At 36.5% G+C, this 26,417-nt stretch overlaps 2 protein-coding genes across 5 annotated transcripts in view; one reads left to right on the top strand and one right to left on the bottom strand.

Moving 5' to 3' along the window:
* ATAD1 (ATPase family AAA domain containing 1) overlaps positions 1-15,934 on the bottom strand; it is a 32,538-nt gene extending 16,604 nt beyond the window's left edge. Inside the window, exons 1-5 of one of the 4 annotated variants that reach the window (XM_081075150.1) lie at positions 15,799-15,934; positions 11,035-11,209; positions 5,194-5,292; positions 3,159-3,279; positions 2,550-2,750 (exon numbers count right to left, since the gene is read on the bottom strand). In XM_081075150.1, the coding sequence (XP_080931276.1) occupies positions 2,550-2,750; positions 3,159-3,279; positions 5,194-5,292; positions 11,035-11,196 (583 nt within the window). In that variant the 5' untranslated portion in view covers positions 11,197-11,209; positions 15,799-15,934. Of the gene's footprint in view, positions 1-2,549; positions 2,751-3,158; positions 3,280-5,193; positions 5,293-11,034; positions 11,210-14,302; positions 15,091-15,798 lie in introns of those variants that run through there. The other 3 variants (XM_081075147.1, XM_081075148.1, XM_081075149.1) reach the window with 3 other exon arrangements.
* LOC308508543 (uncharacterized protein) lies at positions 14,150-21,263 on the top strand (the record flags this gene model as incomplete). The annotated part of the gene is made up of 6 exons (XM_081075420.1): positions 14,150-14,208; positions 14,607-14,740; positions 14,984-15,467; positions 15,653-15,787; positions 19,301-19,395; positions 19,959-21,263. 4 exons carry the CDS (start codon positions 14,150-14,152, stop codon positions 15,669-15,671), a joined length of 696 nt encoding a protein of 231 aa, XP_080931546.1. The 3' UTR covers positions 15,672-15,787; positions 19,301-19,395; positions 19,959-21,263.
* Between the last annotated feature and the right edge of the window lie 5,154 nt (positions 21,264-26,417).

Raw genomic sequence — 26,417 nt, 5'->3', positions numbered from 1 at the left:
ATGAATGATTACGAGGAAAAGGGTTCAACTACACCTTTTCACACATTATTCTGATGTAATGTTAACAAATTATTGGGCAAATTAAAAAACAATCAATTCACAACCTTCATCTTTTTCCTAACAATACATTTATGCCAATATATATAAAAGAAGTAAAGGATCTGGTACTGAGAAGCTAGAAAAGGATCAAGTAGTGTCTTGGAGGAAAATCTATGTGCTTTGGCCTTAACTTTCCAGATTATCTGCATCCTTTGTGTTCTTAATTGTGGGGTCACATCCTTTTCCTCACACACTTTTCCTGGCAATAAATAAAACTGACATTGGAAAATGTCAAAATATTCTTAAGTGGGAAAATGTAGGACAGCAAGTGGTTTAAAACACACTAGCATGCATGTACATGTATGTTAAACATGGTAAAAAACCAAAATATTAATAACTTTGGTTATTTCTCAGTCATAGACTTAAGGACAACTTTGTTTTTCGAATTGTTTTTTGTCTTCAAAATTAACTACAATGAACATAAAATGCTTTAATAAGGGGGAAACATTTCCCTATTAGGATGAAAGACTGAAGGTGTCACATTCTAAAGATGAAAAAAAAAACAGTAAAAACAAATCCTGGATTTTCTAATGCAATCCCTATTTCAAATGTTCTGTCTTATATCCTTCAAATTACTGACATTTCTGAGTAAATTTCACATTTCAGCATTGCAACTAGAACTTGAAGTCTGTCAATTACACATGCAAGTGGCACAAAATGCTTTGTAATGTGCTGGGTCTTTTAAAAAAACATTTTAAAAAAAGTAATTACAGCAAAAACACATTACCATGACATGATAGTCTTGTGATGGCAAACACATATCTTGGATTTTCTTCTAGTTTCAGTTTTGTACCATCTGTCCCATTGTTGGACTGTATATCAAACTAACCCATCTATTTTGCATGTAGAAAATCTGGTCATTTTAAAATTGTTATATTTTTAAAAATAAATTGTTTAAGTCCAGCTGCTTACACAACCATCATAATTGTATACTAATTATTCCTAAATTATCTTCAGTACTTAGAAGTGGTTCTGGGAAGATGGCTGTTTCAAATAATATGAAAACTTAACATGCTGGATAAGTATAAATAACCTAACTATATTAGTAATTACATTAAATGTAAATGGTCTAGAGTATCCAAGTACATGATTAAGATATGAGACTGGATTAAAAAAATAACACACTGTGCTCGCTTCGGCAGCACATATACTAAAAAAATAACACACCATTGTGTGCTGCTTGCAAGAAACATGATTAAATATAAGGGCTCAGAATGTTGAAAAGGATGGAAAAAGACATGTAAATATTAACCAAAAAGTCCAAATATTTTTGTAAAAACTTAATGCACATCTGATAAATGGTGCTGGAACAATTGGATAGCCCATCCATATGACAAAAAAAAAAAAAAATGATCTAGACACAGACCTTATACCTTTTACAAAATTTAACTCAAAGTGGATCACAGATCTAAATGTAAAACACAAAACTATAAAACTTCTACAAGACAATAGAGGAGAAAATCTAGGTGAACTTGGGTTTGTACTGAGTTTTTATACACCACCAAAAGCACAGTCCGTCAAAGAAAAAAACGGGTGTTGGTCTTAATTAAAATTAAAAATTCTGCCTCATGGAAGACACTGTTAAAGAGAAAAAAAGCCACAGATTGGGAAAAATATTTTAAAACACATATTTGACAAAGGACTTGTACCCAAAATATACAAAGAAAGTCTTAAAATTGAAGAAAACAACCCAATTAAAAAATGGGCAAAAGATCTGAACAAACACCTTACGTTGTCATAGAAGACATACAGATGGCAACTGAGTTTATGGAAAGATGCTCAACAACGTATGTCATTAAGGGATTGCAAATGAAAATAACAGTAAGATACTACAACAAACTTATTAGAAAAGATTAAATTCAAACAAAAAAAACTGATAATAGCAAGTACTGAAGAGGATGCAGAGCAATTGGACCTCTTTTTTGTTGGTGAAACTGCAAATGGTATAACCACTCTGAAAGACAATTTGGTAGTTTGTTACAAAGCTAAACATAGTTTTACCATAAGATCCAGCAGTTGTACTCCGAGGAATTTACACAATTGATTTGAAAACTTATGCCTACACAAAACCTACATATCACTGTTTTTAGCAGCTGTATTCATAATCACCCCAAAGTGGAAGCAACCAAGATGTCCTTTAACAGATGAATGTATAAACAGTGGTACAATCATATAATGGAATATTATTCAGCAATAAAAAGAAATGAGCCACCAAGCCATGACAACACATAGAGGAACTTAAATGCATACTGCAAAGTAGAAGCAGCCAGTCTGAAAAGGCCACATATTGTATGATTCCAACTATATGACATTCTGGAAAAGGCAAAACTACAGAGACAATAAAAAGATTAGTGGCTGCAGGGAGTTCGGGAGCTCAGGAGGAATAAACAGATGGAGCACACCCTTAAAAATGGTATTTTAAAAATGCTCCCATAGAAAACATAACATACCTATTTCATCTATAAAGATGATGGAAGGCTGTAGCTTTATGGCAAGAGAAAAAACAGCAGCAGCTAATTTCTGAGATTCTCCATACCACTTATCTGTCAGTGTTGAAGGCTGAAGGTTAATAAATCGACAACCTGCTTCTTTGGCTGTAGCCTTGGCAATCAGTGTTTTACCACAGCCTGGAGGCCCATAGAGAAGAACACCTGGAAATTAACAGTATTTTATTAATTCCTTTAAGAGAACAAGATACTTGCTTTAGCTTACGTGATAATCAACATAATATTTATTTTAACTATACTAAAATTTCTCCCCATATTCGCTTGTTTTTATTAATCTTTTTTAATAGCGGAAAAGGAAGGAGCCATAGTCTGTTTAGAGCACTACAGTACACTGACAGCAGCTCAGAGAAAATCAACTTCTTCAAAACCGATTGTAGAAAACACTGTTTGGCTGTTGCTCAGAGACTTTAGTTTTAGCCAAAAGGACAACCTATTATTTGTAAGACAGTTTATTGGAAAATCCAACTTCAGAAACACCTGTTCAATAATGACAGAAAGTCTCCATGTTTCCAAGATTTTTAATGCTGTAGCAAATGTAAACTTTTACCATACCCTTTGGGGGCTGCAGAAGCCTGGAATTTTCAAACAAATGCTTCTTTTTGATAGGTAAGATGACTGTGTCTTTCAGATCCGTAATGACATCATCTAAACCTGCTATATCACTCCAAGTAACCTGGTAAAAGGTAACGTAAACATGAATTTTACAACTGATGCATACTTGCTGAAGTACAAAAAAATCCCCACAAAATGGCAAACCTTAATCTGATAACTACATAGATAATAAAATATGAAAATTACATATTAATGTGAGTAAAGACTTTTCACAGAAAAAATGAAATTAAACTACTATGAAACTGCAAAAAGAAATTTAATAGCCAACTATCTAGTATTAAAAGAAAAAAAGCAATAGTCTAGCACTCAAAACTGCAGCGACCTAATGAGCTGAATTCACTTCATTTAGGAGAGGGAAATATGCTGCCAAGAAGACTGAGAACCAGCTCAGATAATTCCGCACTGGCTCATTGGGAAGAGCTAGCTCACCAGAAGTTGCCTAATTCATATATGATGCTGTCAAACATAATAGGGATAAATTTTAGAAATAAGCTCTATACCCACCAAACTGACTTCTGAATGGTATTAATCAAAAGTAAAACTGCCTCAAAACTTTTATTTATAATAGTAAAGAGGGGGTAAATACTTTCAAAATAGATACTGCTTGTGTATTTTAAAGCCTTCTGACTCAACCTAAAAAAAAAATTTTATGAAATAAACTGAAAAAAACCCCAAACAACCAAGCTGTAATATTGCAGAGTAAAGGGGCTGAAGGTGGGGTCAATCAGAAGCAATATTTACAATAGATTCACTTTCTTAACAACTTAAAAAAAAAAAGTGAAAAACCAAATACCACAGCCAAATCTAAAAAAAAAAAAAAAAAAAAAATCATCACCTACTTTTACTGTAGCTATAAACAAAAAACTGAGTCTGTTAGTATAGCTTTACTCAGAAGCTAATATAGGGAAGGTTTCAAGAAAGAACCACTGTTAATTTATTAATCAAATTCAAATAGCAGATTAATTTGGGGGGTTATGTGTGTCTCTGTGCACAAAGATATTAAAAGACATTATAGATTTTTACTTTCTAGATTTGGGGGTAGGGGTAACACATTTCATTCTATTAATTTATTTATACCTGTTGTTACAAAATAGTCACATAGGATTTTAGAGTTTCTAAATTTAATCTGATCCTCAAAATAATCCTTTTTAAATAGGTAGAGTAGGTATTACATTGTCCCTGGATTATTCATCAGGGAACAGAGACTCAAAGAGGAAATAATCTGCCAAGGTCATGAATGGAAAAACTGGGATTTAGAATCTTATACTGTCTACAAAACCATCCTATGAAAATCTAGATTTAAACTCCAAATCAAATATCCACATGACTTAAAGCAGTACATTTTATATGCAAAAGGTGACTATATAAAAGTTTAACTAAATAAATGTGCACAAAAATAAGTTAACGTAGCAGGCCTGAGACGATTGTCCTTAGAAAGGTGCTTGCAAGGCTGGCTCTTGGGTGGAATATAGGAACTTCAAGTTCAGGAGAATTCCCACCATTCCCTGATATGAACAGCTCACTGTGCTTAACTGTTGGTGCAAACAATACGGTTTATGGTGGCGACCTGTGTTCCTTGTGGGAGTGTAGAATTTTGGTAGATGTTAGGAAGATAAAGTCTACGTGACCTGTACCAACTAAAACCCTGGGCATGAAGTCTCCAATGAGCTTCGCTGGTGGACAGCATTTTACATGTTTCTCGTAACGTGTTGCTGGAGGAATCAAGTGCATCCTGTGTGACTTCACTGGGAGAAGACTCTTAAAAGCTCGTGCCTGATTTCCTCCAGACTTCATCCCCTGACCCTCTTTCCTTATTGATATTGCCTTGTATCCTCTTGTAATAAATCATATTTGTGAGCATCACTATGCTGAATCCTGTGATTCCTTCTAGAATCATCAAACCTGGCTGTAGTCTTTCGAGACCCTTGACACAAAATGCAGGAAAGACATCTTCAATAAGATTAACGATACATACATGCATGTTAAGAGGGTCTACGAGATGAGCAGCAATACTCATTTCATATTCTGAAAGTTTCACATTTTTCACACCAATTTGCTTCATTAATTTTTCTGCCTGGAAAGAAAAGACAAGCAACCTCATTTAGCTTGATATTTAGATAATGGCACTTCAAAACAGGTGTCTGCGAAGTCTAAAAAGCAATGAACACACATACAATAATTTTCCAGGGATATTCTAGGACCTTGATGTCATCCTTCCCCATTCTAAGCCCTTCAGTAAAGGAAAATCTGAGGATCTACTCTACAGAAACCAGGGCAATTTAAACCAGCTCCCGGGAATTGAGAGGAAATGAGAAAATAGGCTCATGATTGAAGATCTAGGGCCTCACATTGCTCCAGTGAGACTCTAGCGTCCAACGTGATTTTCCTAGTAGGATGCTCATGACAGATGCAGGTGAAACCTCAAGATGAAAGACTGAGGAATTAACAATATCAAGAAATGGACAATTAGAATTTTCTTCCTTAAATTCACAGAGTATCTGAAAACAGGTGCCTAACTTTCTTCAAATTACCCAGGTATCCACAATAGGTGCTCATATCTATCTCGTTTCAAATTGTTCTGAGGCTGTCCCTTTTACTTAAAGTCAATTCCTGGGGCTAGGCAACCAGATATAATAAAAATAATTCCGAATTAGAAATCTACTTGCATATATTTCTTAGAGCTGGGCAAAACTAGCTTTAAATCTATGCGCTCTTAACAATACAACAAAGCTATCAATTAAAATAAAACTGATGATAAATATTTACTGAGTGTGCCAAATATTATGCCAAAATACTGTAAATGGATTAACTCATTGAATCCTCAGAGTGATCCTATGAAATAGGTACAATTTTTCCTCATCATGGAAAAAGAAACCAAAGCTTAGCTCAGATTAAGTAATTTGCCTTAGGTTAAAAGTTAGCAAATGGAAGAGGCAATATACGAATCCTGGCAGTCCAACTGTCTACAGCCCATACTCTAACCACTAGATATATTAGCTTGGTTTCTCCAACTATAAGATAGGAGTTCGTGACCACTAAAGAGTCTTTAAAAATCTATAGATAACATACTCAAATTTCAATTATGTGAACATTTTTAGAAGTGAAGATGCTCTGGTAAATCATATTTACCTAAATTTGTTTTGTTTTATTATATATCACCCCCGCTCAAAAATACCTATATTTTTGTTATATTTTCTTAAAATACTTTTGATTATGTAAGATCTTGCTGTTTGTTAAGGGTATTGATGATCTAAAAGAAAATTCATATCACTCATCATTATAGTTATAGACTGGTTAAAGGATTAGGATAATGTGTGTTGATCATATCCTAGTAATACAGCATTTTTTAAAAAGTGCTATGAACCACAACATTTTTCCTATTTAGTCATCCCCCTGTAAAATTACTGAATCAATGGATAAAGTTGCCTGTCCCTGTTCCTTTTATCTTTCTTGCAAATATCTTCTCTGTCACTACATATCTTTAAATCTTTTATGTGCCAGCTATGAAAGGTATCCTATTTTACTATCTGTAATCACATTAATTTAATTCTTCTTTTTCACTAAGGCTTTTATAAATGTGAAGCCATCCCTCCTGTGTTCTTTATAGACTATGCTCTAACACAGCGATTCTCAACGGGGTGATTTGGGACCCCAGGGAACGTTTGGCAAAATCTAGAAACACTTTTGGTTGTCACAATTTGGGTGAGTTTGGAAAGGTGCTACTGGTATCTAGTTAGCAGAGACAGGGATGCTGCTAAACATTCTAGAAGGTACAGGACAGCCTGTCCCCTCCTCCCCTCAAATTATCTGGCCCCAGAGTCATTAGTGCCAAGTTGTGAAACCCTACCTTTTTCCTCATTAGCTAATTGCCCTTAATATTTCACTGTAGACTAAAATTGCTCTTGCTTTAAATAATAATCTTTATATGTGGGGTTTCCTAAAAATAAATAAATAAAAAAAAATCAACTGTTGTTTCTTTCAGAGATAGAAAATGTTACAGTCACGTTTACCTAGAATCTTTTCCCCACAACAGCAGCCCCATTTAACAATGTCTCCAGGTTGTACTAATAACATTGAAAAGATATGAACATTTACTGAGTATCTACCACTTGCCTGGTACTATGCTGGGTACTTCCCAATCAACCCTTTAGACCATCCTGAGAAGTAGCTATTATTATTCTCATTTCTCAAATGAGGAACTCAGAGGTCAAAGAAGTAAGAACTGCCAAGATTACCAGAGCACTACCAGAGCTCAAACCCTGATCTGTCTGATTTCAAAGCTCATGTTCTGCTGAAACACTATTACTCCTCATTTGGGAGAGCAGAACATGGTTAACAAATAAAATGAAAAGAAAGCACCTCAATACACTATACTACTACTAAACGGTGTTCTAGTAATATAATAAGTTATCTATCTGTCTAGCTCGGACACCTTTAAGTGAGCCCTGATTTCTATAATAACGTTTTAACTAGAAAAACAAAATTTTGATTGGACTGCTTTAAAGATGGCGTATATTCATGTATTAGTTTATGGTTTACAGCTTAATGACAATTATATTTTCTAGTCACTAACATTTGCTTGGTATTTAAAGTGGGTATCTTCAAGTAGCTGCTGTCTCTTTGGAAGGAAAAATGGTGGTCTGAGGAGTGAAGAGAGTCAGAGGTAGGAGGGAAACTTACATTTTACTGTATACCTATCTTTTTAACTGTTCCATAGTATTTTTTATCCTTTCATGCTATCTCATTTTTTCTCCGTGTGAAGTATAATTAAAAAAATTAAGAAGTGAAGTAGGAAATAGTAAACTAATATTTTTGCCTAGACTGGGTAAGGAAGCAATGGAGAAAAAGGCAGGAGAAAAGACTCATGTTATTCAGGTTCTAAAAGATTTATGTAACTGATTGTTCTTTTGGGAGAATAATTTTAGAAAGTTGGAGATGACATTAACCAGTCAAGAGGAAAACAACAGAGATGACATCTATTTAAACATAGGTTAAAAACCTTTAACTGAGGTCACAGCTGAAGTTCTCCAATTTAAGTGTAAGTAGAGAAAAATCATTTATGGAAAGCGTTTAAAAATGCATTTAAATAGAAAATAGCAAACAATTTAAGTATCATCTTTGTATATTAAGTATAAGTCCTTATCACAGATAAACATTAAAATTCTAGAAAATACCGTTTTCTAGACATGTAGAGATGGTTATCTTCTCTTTTAAGGTTAGTGCACTTACTACATATCTTTCTTCCGATTTTACCATTATGTTCTGAAAGTTACTGGGTAAGATGCCCCAGTCAAATGTCATCTTCCCATACACCTGCTATACGTACCAGTTTCTAAACCTCCAGGAAGATACTATGAGACTTTTGAGGACTCCAGATATATCCTGGACTCATTTGTAAGATATCCTTTCATTATTATTATTCTACTTCACCTATTCCATTCCTTTTATCACCCCCTTACTCTGTCTAGGTCTTTGCCAGGACTGGTACAGTCTACAAAAAAAAGATCTTGCTTCTAGTCTCCCTGACTCTAATTCCTGCTATATACTATTGTAAGGTGAATCATCCTTAAAACATTGCTTTGCACACTATCTACTCAAAAATCTTCAGTGGTTTACCATTGCCTATATAGAAGATTTCAACTGGTCCAACAGTATATTCCAACAGTTGGCCAGGGAGGTAAGACAGGAAAACAGGAAGGGTAACAGAGAAGCTATAGGCTCAGGACAAGCAAAAAGCATCCCTCCTTAGTTGATGACAAACTTCTCAAATGCTGTAGCACTTACCAGCCTCTGTCCACCCACCAAAACATTTATAAAACGACTGAGTAAGGAAAAAGTAGAGCTCTGTTCCTTGACTTTATATTCAGGGTCTTTTATCATTTAGTCCCTTACCTCTTCCTCCAACTTCTACTACCATGTTTCCCTGAAGACTTAGCCAGACAATCAGCTCTAATGAGTCTTTCAGAGCAAAAATTAATGTAAGACCCGGTCTTATTTTACTATAATATAAGACCGGGTCTTACCTAAGATAATGTAATATAAGACCGGGTCTTACATTAATGTTTGCTCCAAAAGACTCATTAGAGCTGTTTGTCCGGCTAGGTCTTATTTTCGGGGAAACATGGTAGTTAGTTGCATAAACTCTCTACTCCAACATGATTAGTCTATTTACTGTTCCTTTAGCAGGCCTTGTTATTCCTATCATCATGATTTTGTTCATGATTTTCTTTCTACTTAAAACAGTCCCTGCCTATTCTAGAGACCAAGATCTTTTATGAAGTCATCCTCGGCTGCCTCACTCATTAGTGAATGCTTTCTCTAAATGCTACAGTTTCTGCCTACACTAGTCATTAGGCAATCAGGATAATCTACTTACAATTATAATCATATTATCCCAGACAAGGCTTCTCTCCCTACCGTGGGCTCTATGAGGACAAATGTGGTGTCTAATACTTCACATACCTGATACTTTGAACAAAACAGTTTTCAAGACTTAATGATAATAATCTACTCGTGTATCACTTAAATACCTATATTTGGCTTTCTACCTGTCTTCCACATGTGTATTCCAGGGGATCTTAGAAGCTAAAAAAACAATGACAAAATTCTGTTGAAAAGTCACATCTCTACTTTTAAAAGATTTTAAAATAATATGACATCAATATTTTGACTTCAGACTTAAACTGACTTTCACGACTCAGGGGAGGGAGGGAACTGCACTTAGGCTGCATGTGGGTATACAAAAATTCATTTAAAAAAATAAATCTACACTGGTCAGACTTCCTAGAGAGCTATGAATGGACTGATACGATGACATAATCTAGACCTTGAGTGAATTATTTTATAATAAAATTCAGGGAACAAACTAACTACTGTCCAAATTGCTTTTCATATATATATATATATACATATATATATATATATATATGTGTGTGTGTATATGTATACATACACACACATATATATATATACACATACATACATGTACATATATACACACAGTAAGCAGTATTTATGAAACCGTGGTTTTCACTGATTTCAGAGCCATGCGTAACAATGTGAAGCAGTCAGTCCTTTAAATCCCAATTTCTCACACTAGCCTACAGAATCTGGAAAACAAGTTTTATTCATCTTTTATCCTTAACTCCAAGCATTTGCTAGGAGCCAAATAAATGTTTACTGAATGTATCACAACTCACAGAAGAAATCTAAAAATCCATAAATATAAATATCTTGCCCTCAAACAGCAAGAAAAAATTGAAAGACTCCTTGAAAGTTTGTTTTTTGAAGAATAGAAACCAAAACAAATATATCATCCTAATAAGGAAATGACTGCAACAGACAGTAGTTAAAAAAATAAAACTACAAATTATATTAACAATAACACTTTTAACAATTTTTTAATTAGAAATTAGTGTAGTTTTTAAGTCTAACACTGAGAGCTTGTCAGTATTATCCACATTTCAAATGTCAAAGGAAAATGTGTATCATTACTGAAGATAAATTTTGTTTAAGCTATTGAAAAATTTTACCTAGATTCCTTCATTTATAAGCTGACAAAAATAGTCTAATGAGGGTGTTCACAACAAAATACTATAATATTTTTATTCTTCACTATTTTTCTTCTAAGTTGCTTACACAGTCAAATGGATTTGAGAAACAAATACTTTTAGGAATAATGAAACTAAATATGACAGAAAAACATTTTCATGTGCACAGTACGCCTCATTATCTTATAATTATATTACGTCCTTAGTTTTATGGGAAAATATTTGCTAACTATAAGAAAAATGATCCTCAAACATTTTAATCATACCTGTTTCTGAGCTTCTACTTTTTGCTTTCTGGTTGGATCAATTGCATCTACCATCCATTTGATTGTAAAGTATGTTACTGCACCAAATATTGTCAAACGGAAAATCAAACCAACAACCTCATTCCGACTCAAGGGACGAGAAAAGGCTTCAGCATGTACCATCTTGATTGTTAACCTTAAAAAACAAACAGAAACGTCACTAGGTAATAACTAGATTCATTAAAGTTGGGAGACTGATAAATACCTTAAATTAAGCAACAAAAACTAGCTTCTATTCAAGTTTGACATTATTACCTTAAGAAAGTGTTTAAGGAGAAATGGGTTCTTAAATGTTAAGCAAACAAACACATTTTAAGCTCCCCTTGGAAACTAAGGAACAGATTAGAAACAGGCTTATTAGAAGTTTTAATGAACTTTTTAAAAAGCTCATAATTTTAAGTTGAGATAATTCTATTTGAAAAATACAATAAACATTTTAAGGTATTTACTTTTTTGGTTGTTATGATAAAACTTTATTTACAGAATAGGTGGTCCAAAATTTGCTAACTCCGGAGCTAACCCCATATCTGGCACAGGAGAAGCTGAGGAAGGATCCAGGAGCATGCCACCCAGGTGAGATACTGGAAAAGCAGCAAGGTGCAAGGGCTGCAACAGCATAAGGTATTTAACCCTTGAAAAAGCTTTAAAATAACTATGTCAGAGTCTAGAAAATCACTATATCATTAATCCGACTGAAGAAAGGCAGACCAACAATGAAATACTTTACTAATACAACGATAAGAATTTCTTCTATTAAGTGTAGTGTAAACCAGGTAAATTTTGAGTGAAATTGAAACTGTGAACTGAGTCACTTTTTCCTCATACTTACTTTTAAAGGTTTTCAAGGCCTGTTTAAATTCAAACATGCCGTTTTCTTAATAAGTTACATTAAAAATTGTGAGCCATTCTATTATTTCCACAACCCAGCTAAATCTGAAGCAACAGAATCTTGAAAAATTTCTGAATGCTCACAAGAACGCAGCATGCATCCACCATGGAGAGAGAAAAGGAGGCAATGTGCCTACTTGTAGCTATATTCCTGAGCAGCTACATCAATCACAGCTAGGCTTACAGAAGGCATGCACACCCCTGTCAAAGGCAAGGACTATCCAGACGAATAAGCTTGTTGGGATAAAGTGACTGTCACTTTTTGGGAGATAGGATCTCAGTTTTAATAATGCTTCATACTCTCATAGCGTAGGACTGTGCTGAGGACTATGTGACATGAAAAAAAAAAGAAAGAACATATATTGTGCACTCATGTGAAAAAGAATAAATCAAAATTTATACAGATGGCTCAGCAAAAGGTAAAAATTAGGTACTGCACAGATTAATATCTGTGGTTGTTCCAGCTCTAAAATTGTTTCTCGTCTCACTGCTACTACTCAAGGATCCTCTTTACTTCCCTCCCTTTGGAAGAGCTCCAATACATTTAAATTCCTCTTAGATGCCTCCTCTCTATTCAAGAGTATATACTCCTCCCTAATAAAAAGACCCTAGATCTTTCCCTTTATTTACAGGATTCCCAACTATTCAAAACTATCCTAATATAGCCCCAAAGAGTAACTTTAAAGTATTTTACTTGTCACCACTTCTCAGTAGGAACTTTCAATAGCTGGAATCACTAAGATCTGAAAATGTCACGTGTATTTTCCCTCCAGTACATTTGCCTGGTACCCTGGATAGGTCATTTCTCTTCATTCATCTAGGTTTAGTCAAATTCTATCCATACTTAAAAAACTTCATAGGCTCCATGAAGGCTTTCAGGTCACATAAATCCTCTGTTATTATTCATTTGGCCTATTATTGAACTTATGTGGTATCTATTCTACTAAACTAAAGTTTAAATCCTTATAAACAGGATTTATATCTTACCCATTTTTTATAATTGTCACATACAAAAGAGAAGCTATTCAATCAATTATTTGTTCAACGGATAAATTGCCACTGCAGAAAAACCCTCCCAATCATTCCAACAGAATTTCTGCCAGATTTTTGAACAAGTTCCAAAAAAAGTCAAGGGTTCCATTGACTTTACTTCCCCATTACTAGAAGCCATTCACTACACAATAGTACATTATTTAATTTAAACTTCACTAAATGATTGAAAGCCTTCATTAGGGTGAAAAAACTCTGGCCTAGGAACATTAAGTGATTTAATTCACACAATAAAGCACCTATTAAACATGTATATATAATGCTAACTATATATTGGGTATACAATAATGGCTAAGATACAATTAATTTACTCAAGGAATGCACAGTCCGGTTATCAATTATATTTTTTAAAATGGAGCTAGGGAGGAGAAGCCACTTTATTAAAACCTCTTCTCATACAAAAAAAAAATAAAGGTGTTCTTTCTTCCATCAGCATGAATTCCTAAAAATGGGTTAATATACCACTTCTTATATGATGTGGAAAATTGACTTCTCTAGCCTTTATTCCAGGAGTAAATTTGAAAATGCTGTTGGAATGTGTGGTATTATGTGGGTGTATTATTCATGGATAAAAATAAACCAGTAGGCAAAATAGGGGTTTATTAACTTAACAATCTGTGAAAACTAGCGATATTCTAATAAAACATTTTCATTTATTTCAAGTTTAATAGTGATAAAACTGCCACCTACTGGATGTTCACTGAACTACATGAACAACTAGGGTTGTTATCAGTACATCCCAGTCAAGAGAACAATTCTAATCCTATGAAAAAATATCAAGACACAAAACCTCTGCTGACTATGTATTTTCCTATGCTTAAATTATTAACAGTAATACAATACTCTAGACCTATGGCCACTTCTAAGATAGTAGTCTTTCTTTTAAAATGACCTCAAAATTCTGAAATGAAACTGAAACTTCTACTTGTAGGTTGTAACTGTATCTACTTTATTGTACACTCATCTATGATTCATATGACATTGATACAGCTGCAATGTAAGGCCGTTACAGCACCAGTGTCATTACAGCACAACATACAACAAAAGCTGCATGTGCGTACGACAGCAGGGAATGTATTTCAATCTTGTATAAACATTAGGATCAACACAATGAGTACAGTTAGGTCCATAGACATAGATGGTGTTGCATACAGCTAAGAAGTATCGCAGAACTGTAATTCAGAGTTACTTTTTAAGGTATTGTGATAAGATGTCAGTTTCATTTTAAAGCGTTCTCCATTCCAGACTGGACAACTTGGAAACACTACTACCTCGTCAAAGAGCAACTCACTGGCAGGTTAAGGACGGAGAGCACAGCGTTCACACTATGATATTTCTCTCCGGATAGACTGCAGGGCTTTCACAAAGTTTTCCTCAACCCCAAAGTCCCAGTTTCGCAGACATCGAGGTCCTATGAACACAGCCTATGACAATGAAAGACTGCCAACCTTCACAGAAAGGACAGGTTATAATTAACATCACCATCCTCTGGGAACGCGTGTGCAGGCCTCCAGAAGCAGCTCCGCTTTTGCACTAGGTGGGAGCAGTGCCTGGGCGACCATCAGACCCGGGTCATTCCGGTTGCCTTTGCCTAGGCTCCCGGTTCTGAGACCGTCCGGGACCACCGAAGCCCAAGCGGTGACCCGACCGCCGGCAGAGATTCCCTGTAGGAAACGGCCGACGTCTTGGGGACAGCGCTCACAGAGATCTAAGGGCCTAGGCCGGGCCGGTAGCCAAGCGAGGCCCGTGACGCCCTTGGAGGTTAATCCGCGAGATACCAAGGCCCGGGGGACGCTGGGGGGGCGGGACTGAGTAGCGCGTGGGAGGAGGGGAGGTGACCTTTTCTGCTCGGCTTCCCGGTTCCGAGCCCGGCCCTACAGGAGCTCAGTGGGATCCCGCGCCCGTCCCACGAGGCCCCGCGGGAACCAGCGACTCACCCCCGTGCAGAAACCGCGGCAGCAGGTACCCTGAGCCGGCCTCACACAGGAAGGATACGCCGCCGGGGACAGAACGCTTCCGGCGGGCGTCGCGGGCGGCTCGCCCCCTGGCACCGAGCATGCGCAACGCGCGCCTGTCCGCGAGGAGGAAGCGCGTTTCCGGGTTTTAGAGCTGACCCGGGGGTTGGGCCCGAGCGACGTCGCGCGCCGGACGCTTAACCTGCTGTTTGCTGGGCTGCGGCTTTCTGCGGAGCCTTCGCCGTGGCTCGGACTTGAGCGGCCGCGTCTCAGACGGGGAGTGGAGGAAGGCGCGTGTCACACAAAGTCCCTGCCCGGCTCGCGGGTTCTGGGCGCGACACTGATAAATCGGGGATCCCCGCCGCACCGTTCTTCCCTCCTCCCGCCCCTCACCCCCTTAGCCGCCGTGCGAACCCGCCCGCGGCCGTGCTGTCCTTTAGCCAAAGCGCAGACGCGCATGGCCCCCCCTCACCCCTCACCATCTGCCTCGCAGTTTCTAGGGTGAGCTCAGCCTCCTCCCCCGTGTCTGCGCGGACAAACACCTGGGGTGGCTCCTGAAAATCTTACAGCGAAACGACCGTGCAGCCCACCCAGGCAGGCCCGGTAGTCGGGGCGAAATAGGGCCTCTGGTACTCGGGTTTGCATTTCAGTGACTTCCCTTTTTCTCGACCCCTTCCCCTTTCCAGAATGAGAGACGTGACCTAAGAGTCCCAAGGGAGCAACCCTGAAAGCCGGCGCCTCCGGAACACACTGCGGGGGGCGAGACAGCTTTAGACGCTGGACCCAGGTGTACGAAGCATCACTTCCTTCAGACAGAGACGGTGAGACCGACCGAAGCAAGGAGACAGCTCCTCTCCCTACCCTCCTCGGGAACGCATTTTGTGCCGCTGCTTTAGGCGTCGTCTTGGATGGCGACAATTCCACAGCCGGACTGCTGAGTGTAGGGAATGCCGCCGTTGTTACAAGCTTGTGATGACGTAGTGGGGCTCAGAGCTACAGTTTATTGAATGCCGGTTGGGTGTCAGGCTCTATGCTTCTACGTGCTTCACATCCACAATATAAAGACCTAAAAAAAAAATAAAATCCTGCATAAATAGCCATTCTTTTCTGTTTTTAGAGATGAGCACGTTTTAAAGCTTAGATTAACGTTCCTACGTTCATGTACCTAGTAAATGGCAAAATTTCATTGGAACCTAGCTCTGTCTAATCCAAACGCTACACTTCACATATTTTCTTAGAGGTAGTAATTTAAGATCAGATACAATTTAAAATCTAGGTGAAAGAGGCAAAACGACAAAACACGTAAGACTTTAAAAGGTAAAGATGGAACGACAAGGAAGCATGACTGTTTAAAAAACGGGAGTCACTGACAAGAATCAAAATGGAATTTAATACCGTAAGTGGCTCATGTTTTACATCCTTGCCTTTTGGTCTATATGTGTGTGTCTACATTCGTCATATAATTTAAAAAAAAATAAAATGATGTGAAACTAGGTTTGAGAGGACTAGACTGATTATTTAGAGAGGGAGATAGAACTTTGAAAAGAACAAGATGATTATGAGACCCGGATAATATTTACAAGAAAACATGAGCCATGTGTATAGCAGTTATAGAAGTCTTGAAAGATGCTCTCTACTGGGTCTCTGGGATCATCCTCAATCTGAGCCATTGCTTGGGATGCTCATGGGAACGTGCCTTGACAGCTAAAAAGTAGAAGTTACTGAAGGAAAGAACTTCAGATTTTGTGGCCTGCTAGGGTAATCATACCCACTGGTAAGGAAAATGAGCTGAGAAATTCTAGATAGCAATGGATTTCATTCATTGAGTGAAATTGGGTCGACTACAGACCTCACCTGCCTTACTCTAAGGACCAGGGTGACCACCTTACCCAGTTTGTCTGACATTAGGGGGTTTCTGGGACATAGAACTTTCAATGCTGAAATAGCAAAAGTCTCAAACAAACCACGAAGAGTAGGTTACCTTCCTAGGGACATCCTAAATGAGTTCTAAAATGAGGTGGAACTCCCAATATGGTTGTAGGTAGTGTCAAATCATCTGCCTAACAATGGGGTATGATTGCACAGAAAAGGAAATTGTTGGATAATCAAGACTGACCATAAAGAGTCTACATGCCCCCAAATAAATGCTGCTGCTCATTCTTTTTCCAGTGGTTTGGCTATAAACCAAGGACCTATGCCTATACCTTTTGGACCTAATTTTCATTTCACAAATCCTTAGGAAGCCTCCTATGTCTGGGCCCTAAGACTATCACCACCTTCCCACATACCATCCATGTTCATTTTCAGCAATCACTAAATCAGCTAGGTTATTTTAGAATAGAGCAGAGTGAACATATGCTTTTCATCCCAGGATATCTTTATATAATCCCTGGCAGCACAAGACACCATATTTGGTCCACAGTAGGGGCTCAAGAAATAATTCATTATGTGTAATATTAATCAGGAAATTATAACAACAGAATTTTATTTTGGTAGACTTTCTGGGCCTTCTCTTTGTGATTGTTAGAATCAAGATATTAAAAATAATTATATTTATTGCAGAAAGTTTTCTTTTTAAAACCAATGCCTCTTAAAACAGCGTATGGCAGTTCTCCACACATGGAACTGAATTCTTCTTTGTTTTTATTAGTTGAATGGGGGTGTGGTTAGTTTACTCTGCAGCCAAAGTCAATCAATGCACTGGACCCTGCAAGGCAAGTTATTCCTTAGATTAGGGATTCTCAAATTTCACTGTGGATCTATAGACTTGGACAATTTGACAAAATGGAGATTCCCAGGTCCCAGCCTTAGAGGTTCCTCGTTAAGTGCTCTAGGTTTTGGCTTAGCGGTTTGCATTGTGAGTAAGCATCTGGGATGATTTGGATCTCGGTACTTTTGTACCACACTTGCAAAAATTCTACCCTAGTCAGTGATAGTTTTAGATATATTTTTACAAAAATCTCTACTGTCCCAGCCCCAAAAGCCTATTTCGTCAGCTGAACCATCAAGCCAGCTGGGATACAGCTAGAAATCAAAGCAAGTAAGCCTCATGACTAGATTTGGAATAAAATGTCTTTGGAAAAAAAACAATTCTGAAATTTTTGGATAAGTTAACACAGTAAACCTGACCCTATTCATGGCTCATTAGAAATGATTCACATGACAGTAATTAGAGTAGAACTTCAACATATAGATAAAATTATACAGCAGTAATTATGCCAGTATAATAATCACTTGGTAACTTTGGTTCTTTTTAAAATATTTCATCATAAAAGAATAATCTTAATTATTATTTTGACAAGTTAAATAGAATGGGTGGAGAAAGAAAAGTAAAGCAGGAATATGAAGCTGTAGCTGAAGCCATGAAAGCACTGAGAAAGTGCTTGAATCTCCAATAGAAAGAATAAGATGATATCATGGCAAAACTAATGGAAAATTACAATTTCAGCACATTGGAAGGAGCAGAAAGATGAATTGATACCTTCATTCTGTAAAAAGCACACAGAGCTAAAAGATGCAACAGTGTAGTTCTAAGAACATGTTGTAAATCTACTTTTCATGCTTTTGTTTTTAAACTTTATACATAATTTAAAGTAAATGTATGTAAAAATGAGTATGTATATAATTTTCTCATGTTATCAGGGTAACACTAATAATCCTCAATCTCATATTGCTACGTAAGTGTTTTTCTCAAGCATTACTGCCAATTGTACATTTTTTTTACTCTTTATGCTACTAATAGGCATTTTATAGAACTTAGGTATTTTAAATCTGCAATATTTTGTTATTTAGCTTTAATACAGTATCAAAAATGTACTGTTCAAGTGACACTATGTGGAAAGTCAGGATTGATCAAAACAGGGAATAGCTCCGGAAGCTATCTAACCCTTTCTATAAGACTCATTAACAAAAGTTGTTTTTTTTTTTTTTTTTAATTTATTGGGGTGACAATTGTTAATGAAATTACATAATTTCAGATGTCAAATTCTGTATTACATCATCTATAAATCCCATTGTGTGTTCACCACCCAGAGTCAGTTCTCCTTCCATCACCGTATATTTGATCCCCCTTACCCTCATCTCCCTCCCCCCACGCCCCTTACCCTCTGGTAACCACTAAACTATTGTCTTAACAAAAGTTTTAAGGCATAAATGAAAGAGTAATCTCTCTAGGATTTGTTTGGGACCTTCATAAATGCCCTTCCATGTGGCTTTTTAAAATTGGGTGAGGAAGCAAGAGGGATAGGGTAAGAATAACGAAGATATGAATTCATCAACCAAAACAGAAGAAACAGTACTGTAGTTGGAATATTAATTCTCAGTTCCTGTAGCAGCAGATTGATAGATGAAGCATAAAGCAAGACCAGATGCTGTGGTATCCAGGATGCACTTGGCTTCCTATCCTTTAGAACCTGGAGCATTTTTTGCTGTAAGTAGGTCACTTCCTTGCTCTCGTTTACCTGATTCTAGAAAAATGCCCTTGAAAGTATTTGGAAAATAATGTGGGCTGGGGTTTAATATTTTAAAAATGAAGATTGAATAAAACCTTTTTCCCCTGTTTCTCTGTTAGCCAGAATGACTTGTAACCTTGGAGCATAAGTAAAACTAACATGGACAAGAAAAATTTGAGATCCTTTACTCTCTAAGCACAAGCACACTAAAATTATGTCCATTCTGTTAGCCCCCATAATGCACTGTACTTAGCACTAGCATAGTACTCATCTCACAGAATTATAATTGAGGTTTAAGTTTCTGTATTCTCCTATCAGATGTGAACTTCTTGAGAAAACAGGATGCCTATGACAGAGGAGGGGCTTAACAAGTGTAGTAAATTGATTTTTGCCCCCAAATCTGACATATTTAATGGTCTTTTCAGGTCCCGTTCCTATGGATTTAATGTGATATTGAGGAAGGAAAGACAAGGGTCCAAAGATAGAACATGTGGAATCAAACCGTTTTACTGACCACAATTCTGTTGCCCTGTCATGACAGGTTTGTTCCTGATGTGTCCACCAGAGACCAGTCCCATCACGGTGAGTCTTGGTATCCACAGGGTTTAATAACATGGACATTGCTGCCCAACAGACCTGGGTTTGAATGTAAGTCATATCTGTTATTTATTAGCTCTATGACTTTGGACAAGTTATTAAACTCTCTAAGCCTCATTTCCCTCATCTTTAATATGGGGACAATAACGATCCACATGCCATAGAGTTTCATTGAGAATGAAATGAAACAGTGCACATAAAGTACTGAGCTCTATGCCTGGCTCTTAACAAGTGCTCAATAAACATGCATTGTAATAACTGATGATATTTTCTTTATCCCATGAAGTAATATTCTCTCATTTCCAGAAGTCTGTAAGGACAAAGATTCCTTCACATCTCCTTAGTGTTTGCCTGAGGACTTCTCCTCTCAAGTTTTCAACCATGGCATCTTGTCTGGGAATGTTTCTCTTCTCTGACTTGTGAAGAGGCTATGCCTGTCTCTTTGACCTCTTGGTTCTCTCATTCTCAATCTTATTACATCCCTCTGGCTGAGTCTAACTGTATGATAGTTATATAAAACCTGTAAGATTCCATCCTTATGAGCCCCAGACAATTAAATTTAAAATACTGATCAATTTATGATAATGATCTGTATATTTCTTAGTTCACTGCAAACCATCATTAATATTGACTGTTGTTCCCGTCTGTCTAATAACAGCTATGTTTTTGACCTTACAGCTCTTTTTCTCATGGAGTTCTGAAGACTAAAACATCTTGTAAAAATGCAAGTCCTTATAGAGCTATTGATTTTTTTAAATCTAGAGGTTTATCTTATATTTCATTCTCATTTATTATTTGTTTAGGGAAAACTTCCTTACTTAGGCTGCTGTGTGGGTTTTGCACAAAAGAAAGATATTAGTTCAATGGATGAAAGTGAGATGCTGAACCAGATTTGAGATTTTACAGATCGATACTTTGCAAACTATAACCTTCTTATTACCCTTGAGAACTATCGTAACATCTGAGCTGCAATTCCTCATATGAAATTTAATTCATGTGAGCACAACACATTTTTTAAAGTATTTACTATGTGCAACTCATGGAAATGCTCCTAAAATTGAGGGAGTTTTACTGAACAAAACAAATGATATGTCCTCTTCGGAGACTGAGCGCCTGGCCTTCAAAGGCAAAGGCCAGAGCAAAACTTGCTGATTTTAAATATTTAAGAATTAAATATCAAGGGCATTTGAGATCTTGCTTCCATGCATGTTGTCAGTTTGGGTCAAATAAACTCTTATAAAAATTTTCTAAAAAAAGGAAAAGAATTAAATATCTACTAGACCTTCTTCTTTCACCTAAAAGAGAAAGAGGCCCAGCAGTAGTGGACTAGAAGCCAACGTTGAAATCACTCTCCCTACCTTTCTGTTGTCAGTGTTTCTGGAACCAGAAAAACAAAACAAAGGGGTCAGAAAGAAAGAAAAACAGCAAAACCTGTAACTTGAGTTACTGAAGAGCAGGAAACAAATCAAGTATACTAAGTTCGCAGTGCTCAAAGTCCCATTCAACTTCACAATAGTATACATGATAGAGTTTCACAAACCTTTCCACTTTCTAGTCTGCTGCTTATTACCTTTAAATACCAGAACCATTCTGAGCTTTGAATGCCTGAATAAGGCCCAGTGCCAGAGGTATGCCCCACACCCATTTCTTTATGTCTCTGAGTTCTCATCTAAATGAGGAATCACAAAAGGGGATAGGAAAGGAAAGGAGACAGAGAGGTTGACACCCTAACAGTGTTCTCTATCTCTATGGTGTTTTGCAAAATCCTCAACAGATGCTAATGATTCTTCACCTACTAAAAGAGTCATTAGAATTCTGTCTACCCTGTTTAGCCAAAAATAAGACCTAGCCAGACAATCAGCCAGACATGCATATTTTGGAGCAAAAAATAATGTAAGACCCAGTCTTATTTTACTATAAGACCGGGTCTTATCTAACATAATAGAATATAAAGACCGGCTCTTACATTAATTTTTGTTCTGAAAGATGCATTAGAGCTGATGGTCCGGCAAGGTCTTATTTTCAGGGAAACACGGTTGCTATTCTCAAACCCCTGGCTGGACAGTGTTCCACCATCCACATTCTAATCCATCCATCATTGAGTCCTTCTTAACACTATATAACTGGCTTTCCAGAGTTTATTATTATGTTGTGGAGAGTAACAGTAGGAGACCAGGCCTGAAAAACCATGCCCTTCTTTTCTGGAAAGACCAGATGGCTACTAAGAATGTTCCCAAGGCTTGCCAAAAAGATACCAGTGAGAAAGCAAATACAAGAAAGCATTAAATATCGATACAGAAAGGGCTGCCTTAAGAACTTTACAAAAAGACGTGTGGTTAATATAAAATAAACCCCATCTTCCACAGCAGTAATAGCTTTCAGTATATGAGCTCGTGAACACCTGAGGGAGATGATGCTTTTCTGTTTTATTGGCAATTTTATTGTTTTATTCCTTGAACTTGCCTTGAAAGTTTTATCTAATATAGTACTTTTTAGGAATGTAATCATCATCAGTTGGTGAGAGATTGCTATAACAAATTCTGAAAATACTTACATAGATTCTCATGAATCAATTAGCCAAAGAAGAGTAAAGAGGTAAGGACATAGGTTTATCTCTACTACTTAATGTGTTTTATTTGCTACTTTTATAAGAGAAAAAACAATTTTCTCTTTGTTTTTTAAATCTCATTCTTTGGGAAGTAAATTCAGGAGTAAGAAACTCCATACCTATTCCTCATAGTCCAATTTATTGTTATTTTCATTGCCTATTGACATACTAAGTGGTATGTAAATTTGGGACTCATCTCTCTCACAGAAGTAACAAACCACCATTAAGAAAAAAGAGACACATGCATCTTTTCCCTTAATAAAGATACCTGCTCCAGTGTGACAGATATGATTAGGGACCATTTAGGTATGTGGAGGAAGATAGAATTTCATGGAGTCACACTCTCAGGATTGAAAGGAATATTAAATGTCATTGAATCTTCATCCAAAGGCATTGTGGAATTGTAGCAAGAATGTGTGCTGTGGGATTAAAGGACCTAGATCAAATCATAGCTTTACCTCTTAGTAGCTGTGTGTGTTGGGCAATTTATTTAACCTTTCTGAGCCTTAGTTTCCTCACCTATAAAATGGTAATGGTGACTACTGCATTAAAGAGTTGGTGAGAGGATTGGTAATGCATGTAAAGGACCTGGGACAAACATAATAAGCATTTAGTAAAATGATTGTTGTTACCATAATTGTCTCACCAACTGGTCATGAAGCTTATTTGAACATCCCTGGTGACAGGGAATACACTAACTGCTTAAGTAGCCCATCTCTTGTTTGGAGAGCTCTTCAGTTAGTTCTTTCTTTTACCGAGCCAAACCTTTTCCCTAGCCAAACCTTTTCCCTTAGAACTTTCATCTGCTGTTCTCATCCTTGCCAGTGGGGCTGCACAGATTAAGTCAGTGTAACTCAATTAAGTATGTAATCTAGAATGGAATATGAGCTTTAAGAATTGTGTGACTAGTGTGAATGCTCAAGTATCAACGCACTTTAGGATCAAACTGGCTTCCTTTTCCTGGCATCCACTCTTTTGATACCTATTGGATTTGCTAGATTAATTAAAACCTTTTCATCATCTTCAGTAGAGCTGTAGCCAAAGCCTGAGTCTCACATGCTGTAGCGTTCAGAGTTTTGAGGGAGATACTCAAGTGCAGAACCATACAATTACATCTTTATCATAATATTTAGTAAACTAGTAAAATTCCATTTGAATCATGCAAATTGAATTTGACTATTTAATCAGTTATGTCGTGTCATGCCTATAAGGTAATGTAACTGACAAATGGACACAAACTTAGTGCATTTTATTTAACAAATACTTATATAATGTTTAATATGTGCCCAGCACTGTTCTAAGCATTTTACATGTGTTAACTCATTTAATTCTCAGGCATAATAACCTTATGTAGTAAGTACTATTATTATTCTCAGATAGGAATCTGAGGCACAGAGAGGCTAAGTAACTTGTCCAAAGTCAAATAGCTAGTAAGTGGCAGAGCTAGGTTTTGAACCGGGCTGTCTAGTTCCAGAGCCTGTATTTATACTTATTATGCCATATTCCCATATTTGTCAAAAATTTAAAAAATTCTGTTACATGGGCCATTAGGGCTCCTTAAAAGCAAGAAAAGCATGATGAATTAGCACTGTTGGATTCACAACCTCCAAACATTATAAAAACACTATTAGAGAATGTCTTTTGAGTTGCTATTCATTTGATTTATGAGACTACAAAATGTTAACTGGAAGCAGTATCTAGCTCCATTCTAAGCAAGACTAGGCTTCTAATAATGTTTCATTTTCTATTTCAACTATATAATTGAGAAGAAATTGATGAATGCCTCTGAATTTTGATCTTCTAATAAGTACTTATTCTGATAAAAATTGTTTTCAAATATCAAAGCATCAATACATCATATTTTAGTTCTATTTTTAAATTAACATGGTAAAATTGACTGTGTGTGCATATGTGCGTGTGTGTACAGTTCAATGACTTTTAATGCAATAGATTCATAAACTGCCACCACAGTCAAGATATGTAAGTTTCATGATACTAAAGAACTCCCGTGTGTTACGTCTTTGTAGTTACCTCCCCAACACCTGGCGACTATGGATCACGATGGTTTTGTTTTCATTAGAATGTCATATAAATTAAATCGCACAATATGTACACTTTTGAGACTGGCTCCTTTTACTTAGCATGCTTTTGAGATTCATCCAAGATGTTGCATATGTCAACAGTTCGTTCATTTTATTGCTGAGTAGTATTCCATCGTAGAGATGTCCATTCACTCATTGAAGGCCAGTTAGGTTGTTTCCAGTTTTTTATAATTATGAATAGAGCTGCTATAAACGTGTGTAAGTTTTCATGTGGGCAGAAGTTTTTATTTCCTTAGAATTAAATGCCCAAGAGTGAGATTGCTAGGTCCTGTGATAAGAGTATTTTTAAATTCATGAGAAACTGCCAAACTGTTTTCCATGATGGCTATACCATTTGCATTTTCCCGAGAATGTATAAGCATTCCATTTGTTCTGCATTCTCACCTTGATATTATCAGTATTTTTTATTTTATGTATTCTCATAGGTATTTCATTGTGATTTTAATTGGCATTTCCCTCATGATTAATGATACCAACATCTTTTCATGAGCTTACTTGCCATTCATTTATCTACTTTGGTGAAACGTCTGTTCAAGTCTTGCTCATTTTAAAACTGGGTTGTTTTCTTACTGTTGAGTTTTCAAAATCCTTTGTACATTTTAGATATGAGGCATTTGTCAATATGTGATTTGCAAATATTTTCTTACAGTCTATAACTTTTTATCCTCTTGCTAGTTTCTTTTGTAAAGTTTTAAATTATGATCAAGTTCAATTTATCAATTTTTGTTGTTGTTTTGTTGTTTGTTTGGATCATGTTTTTAGTGTCACGTGTAAGAACTCTTTATCCTAACCCAGGTCATGAAGATTTTCTCTAAAGGTTTCTTTTGAAAGTTTTGTATTTCACATTTAGATCTATGATATTTTGAATTAATTTTTGTAGAAGGTGTGAGATTTAGGTTGAAGTTCATTTTTAAGTGTATGAATGCCCAATGGGTCCAACACCATTTGTTGAAAAGACTATTCTTTGTGTCTTTCTTAAAAATCAATTGGCCATATTTGTTGGGATCTGTTTCTGGGCTGCCCTGTTCTGTTCCACTGATCTAAATGACTATGCCCTCATCAAAATCATGCTGTCTTGCTTCATCTAGCTTTATATTTATAGTACAACTTAAAAATCTGGTAGGGTCATTCCTCCCATTTTATTCTTCTTTTTCAAAGTTATTTTGGTTTTTCCAGTTCCTTTGAGTTTCTATATTAATTTTAGAATCAGCTTTCCTGTATCTACAATAACTCTGCTGGGTTATCTAATGGAATTGAGTTACATCTATGTATCAGTTTGGAGAATTGAATTCCTGTCCTGAACACAATATGTTTTTCCATTTACTTATGTCTTCTTTGATTTTTTTTTATTAGTGTTTTGTAGTTTTCAGCCAAGTGGGGCTTATCCCAAAAAGGCAAGGCAGCTTCAACATTTGAAAAATCAATGTAATATAGATCTTATTCATGTTTTGTTAAATTTATTTCTAACTGTTTCAACATTTTTGGAGCTATTGGAAATGAAATTGTTTTTAAAATATTAATTTCAGTTGTTCATTGCTGGTATACAGATATAAAATTATTTTTGTGTTTTTACCTTATGTCCTGTGACTTTACTTAGTTCTAGGAGGAGATTTTTTTTGATCACCTCTTTTGGTTTCAATTATGTCACCTGCAAATAGAGACATTTTTATTTCTTCCTTTCCAATCTGTATGT

The sequence above is a fragment of the Rhinolophus hipposideros genome, assembly GCF_964194185.1.
Source record: "Rhinolophus hipposideros genome assembly, chromosome: 15".
Classification (NCBI taxonomy): domain Eukaryota; kingdom Metazoa; phylum Chordata; class Mammalia; order Chiroptera; family Rhinolophidae; genus Rhinolophus; species Rhinolophus hipposideros.
The sequence above is the reverse complement of the archived record's forward strand: the minus strand, read 5'-3'. Positions and strand labels throughout refer to the sequence as shown.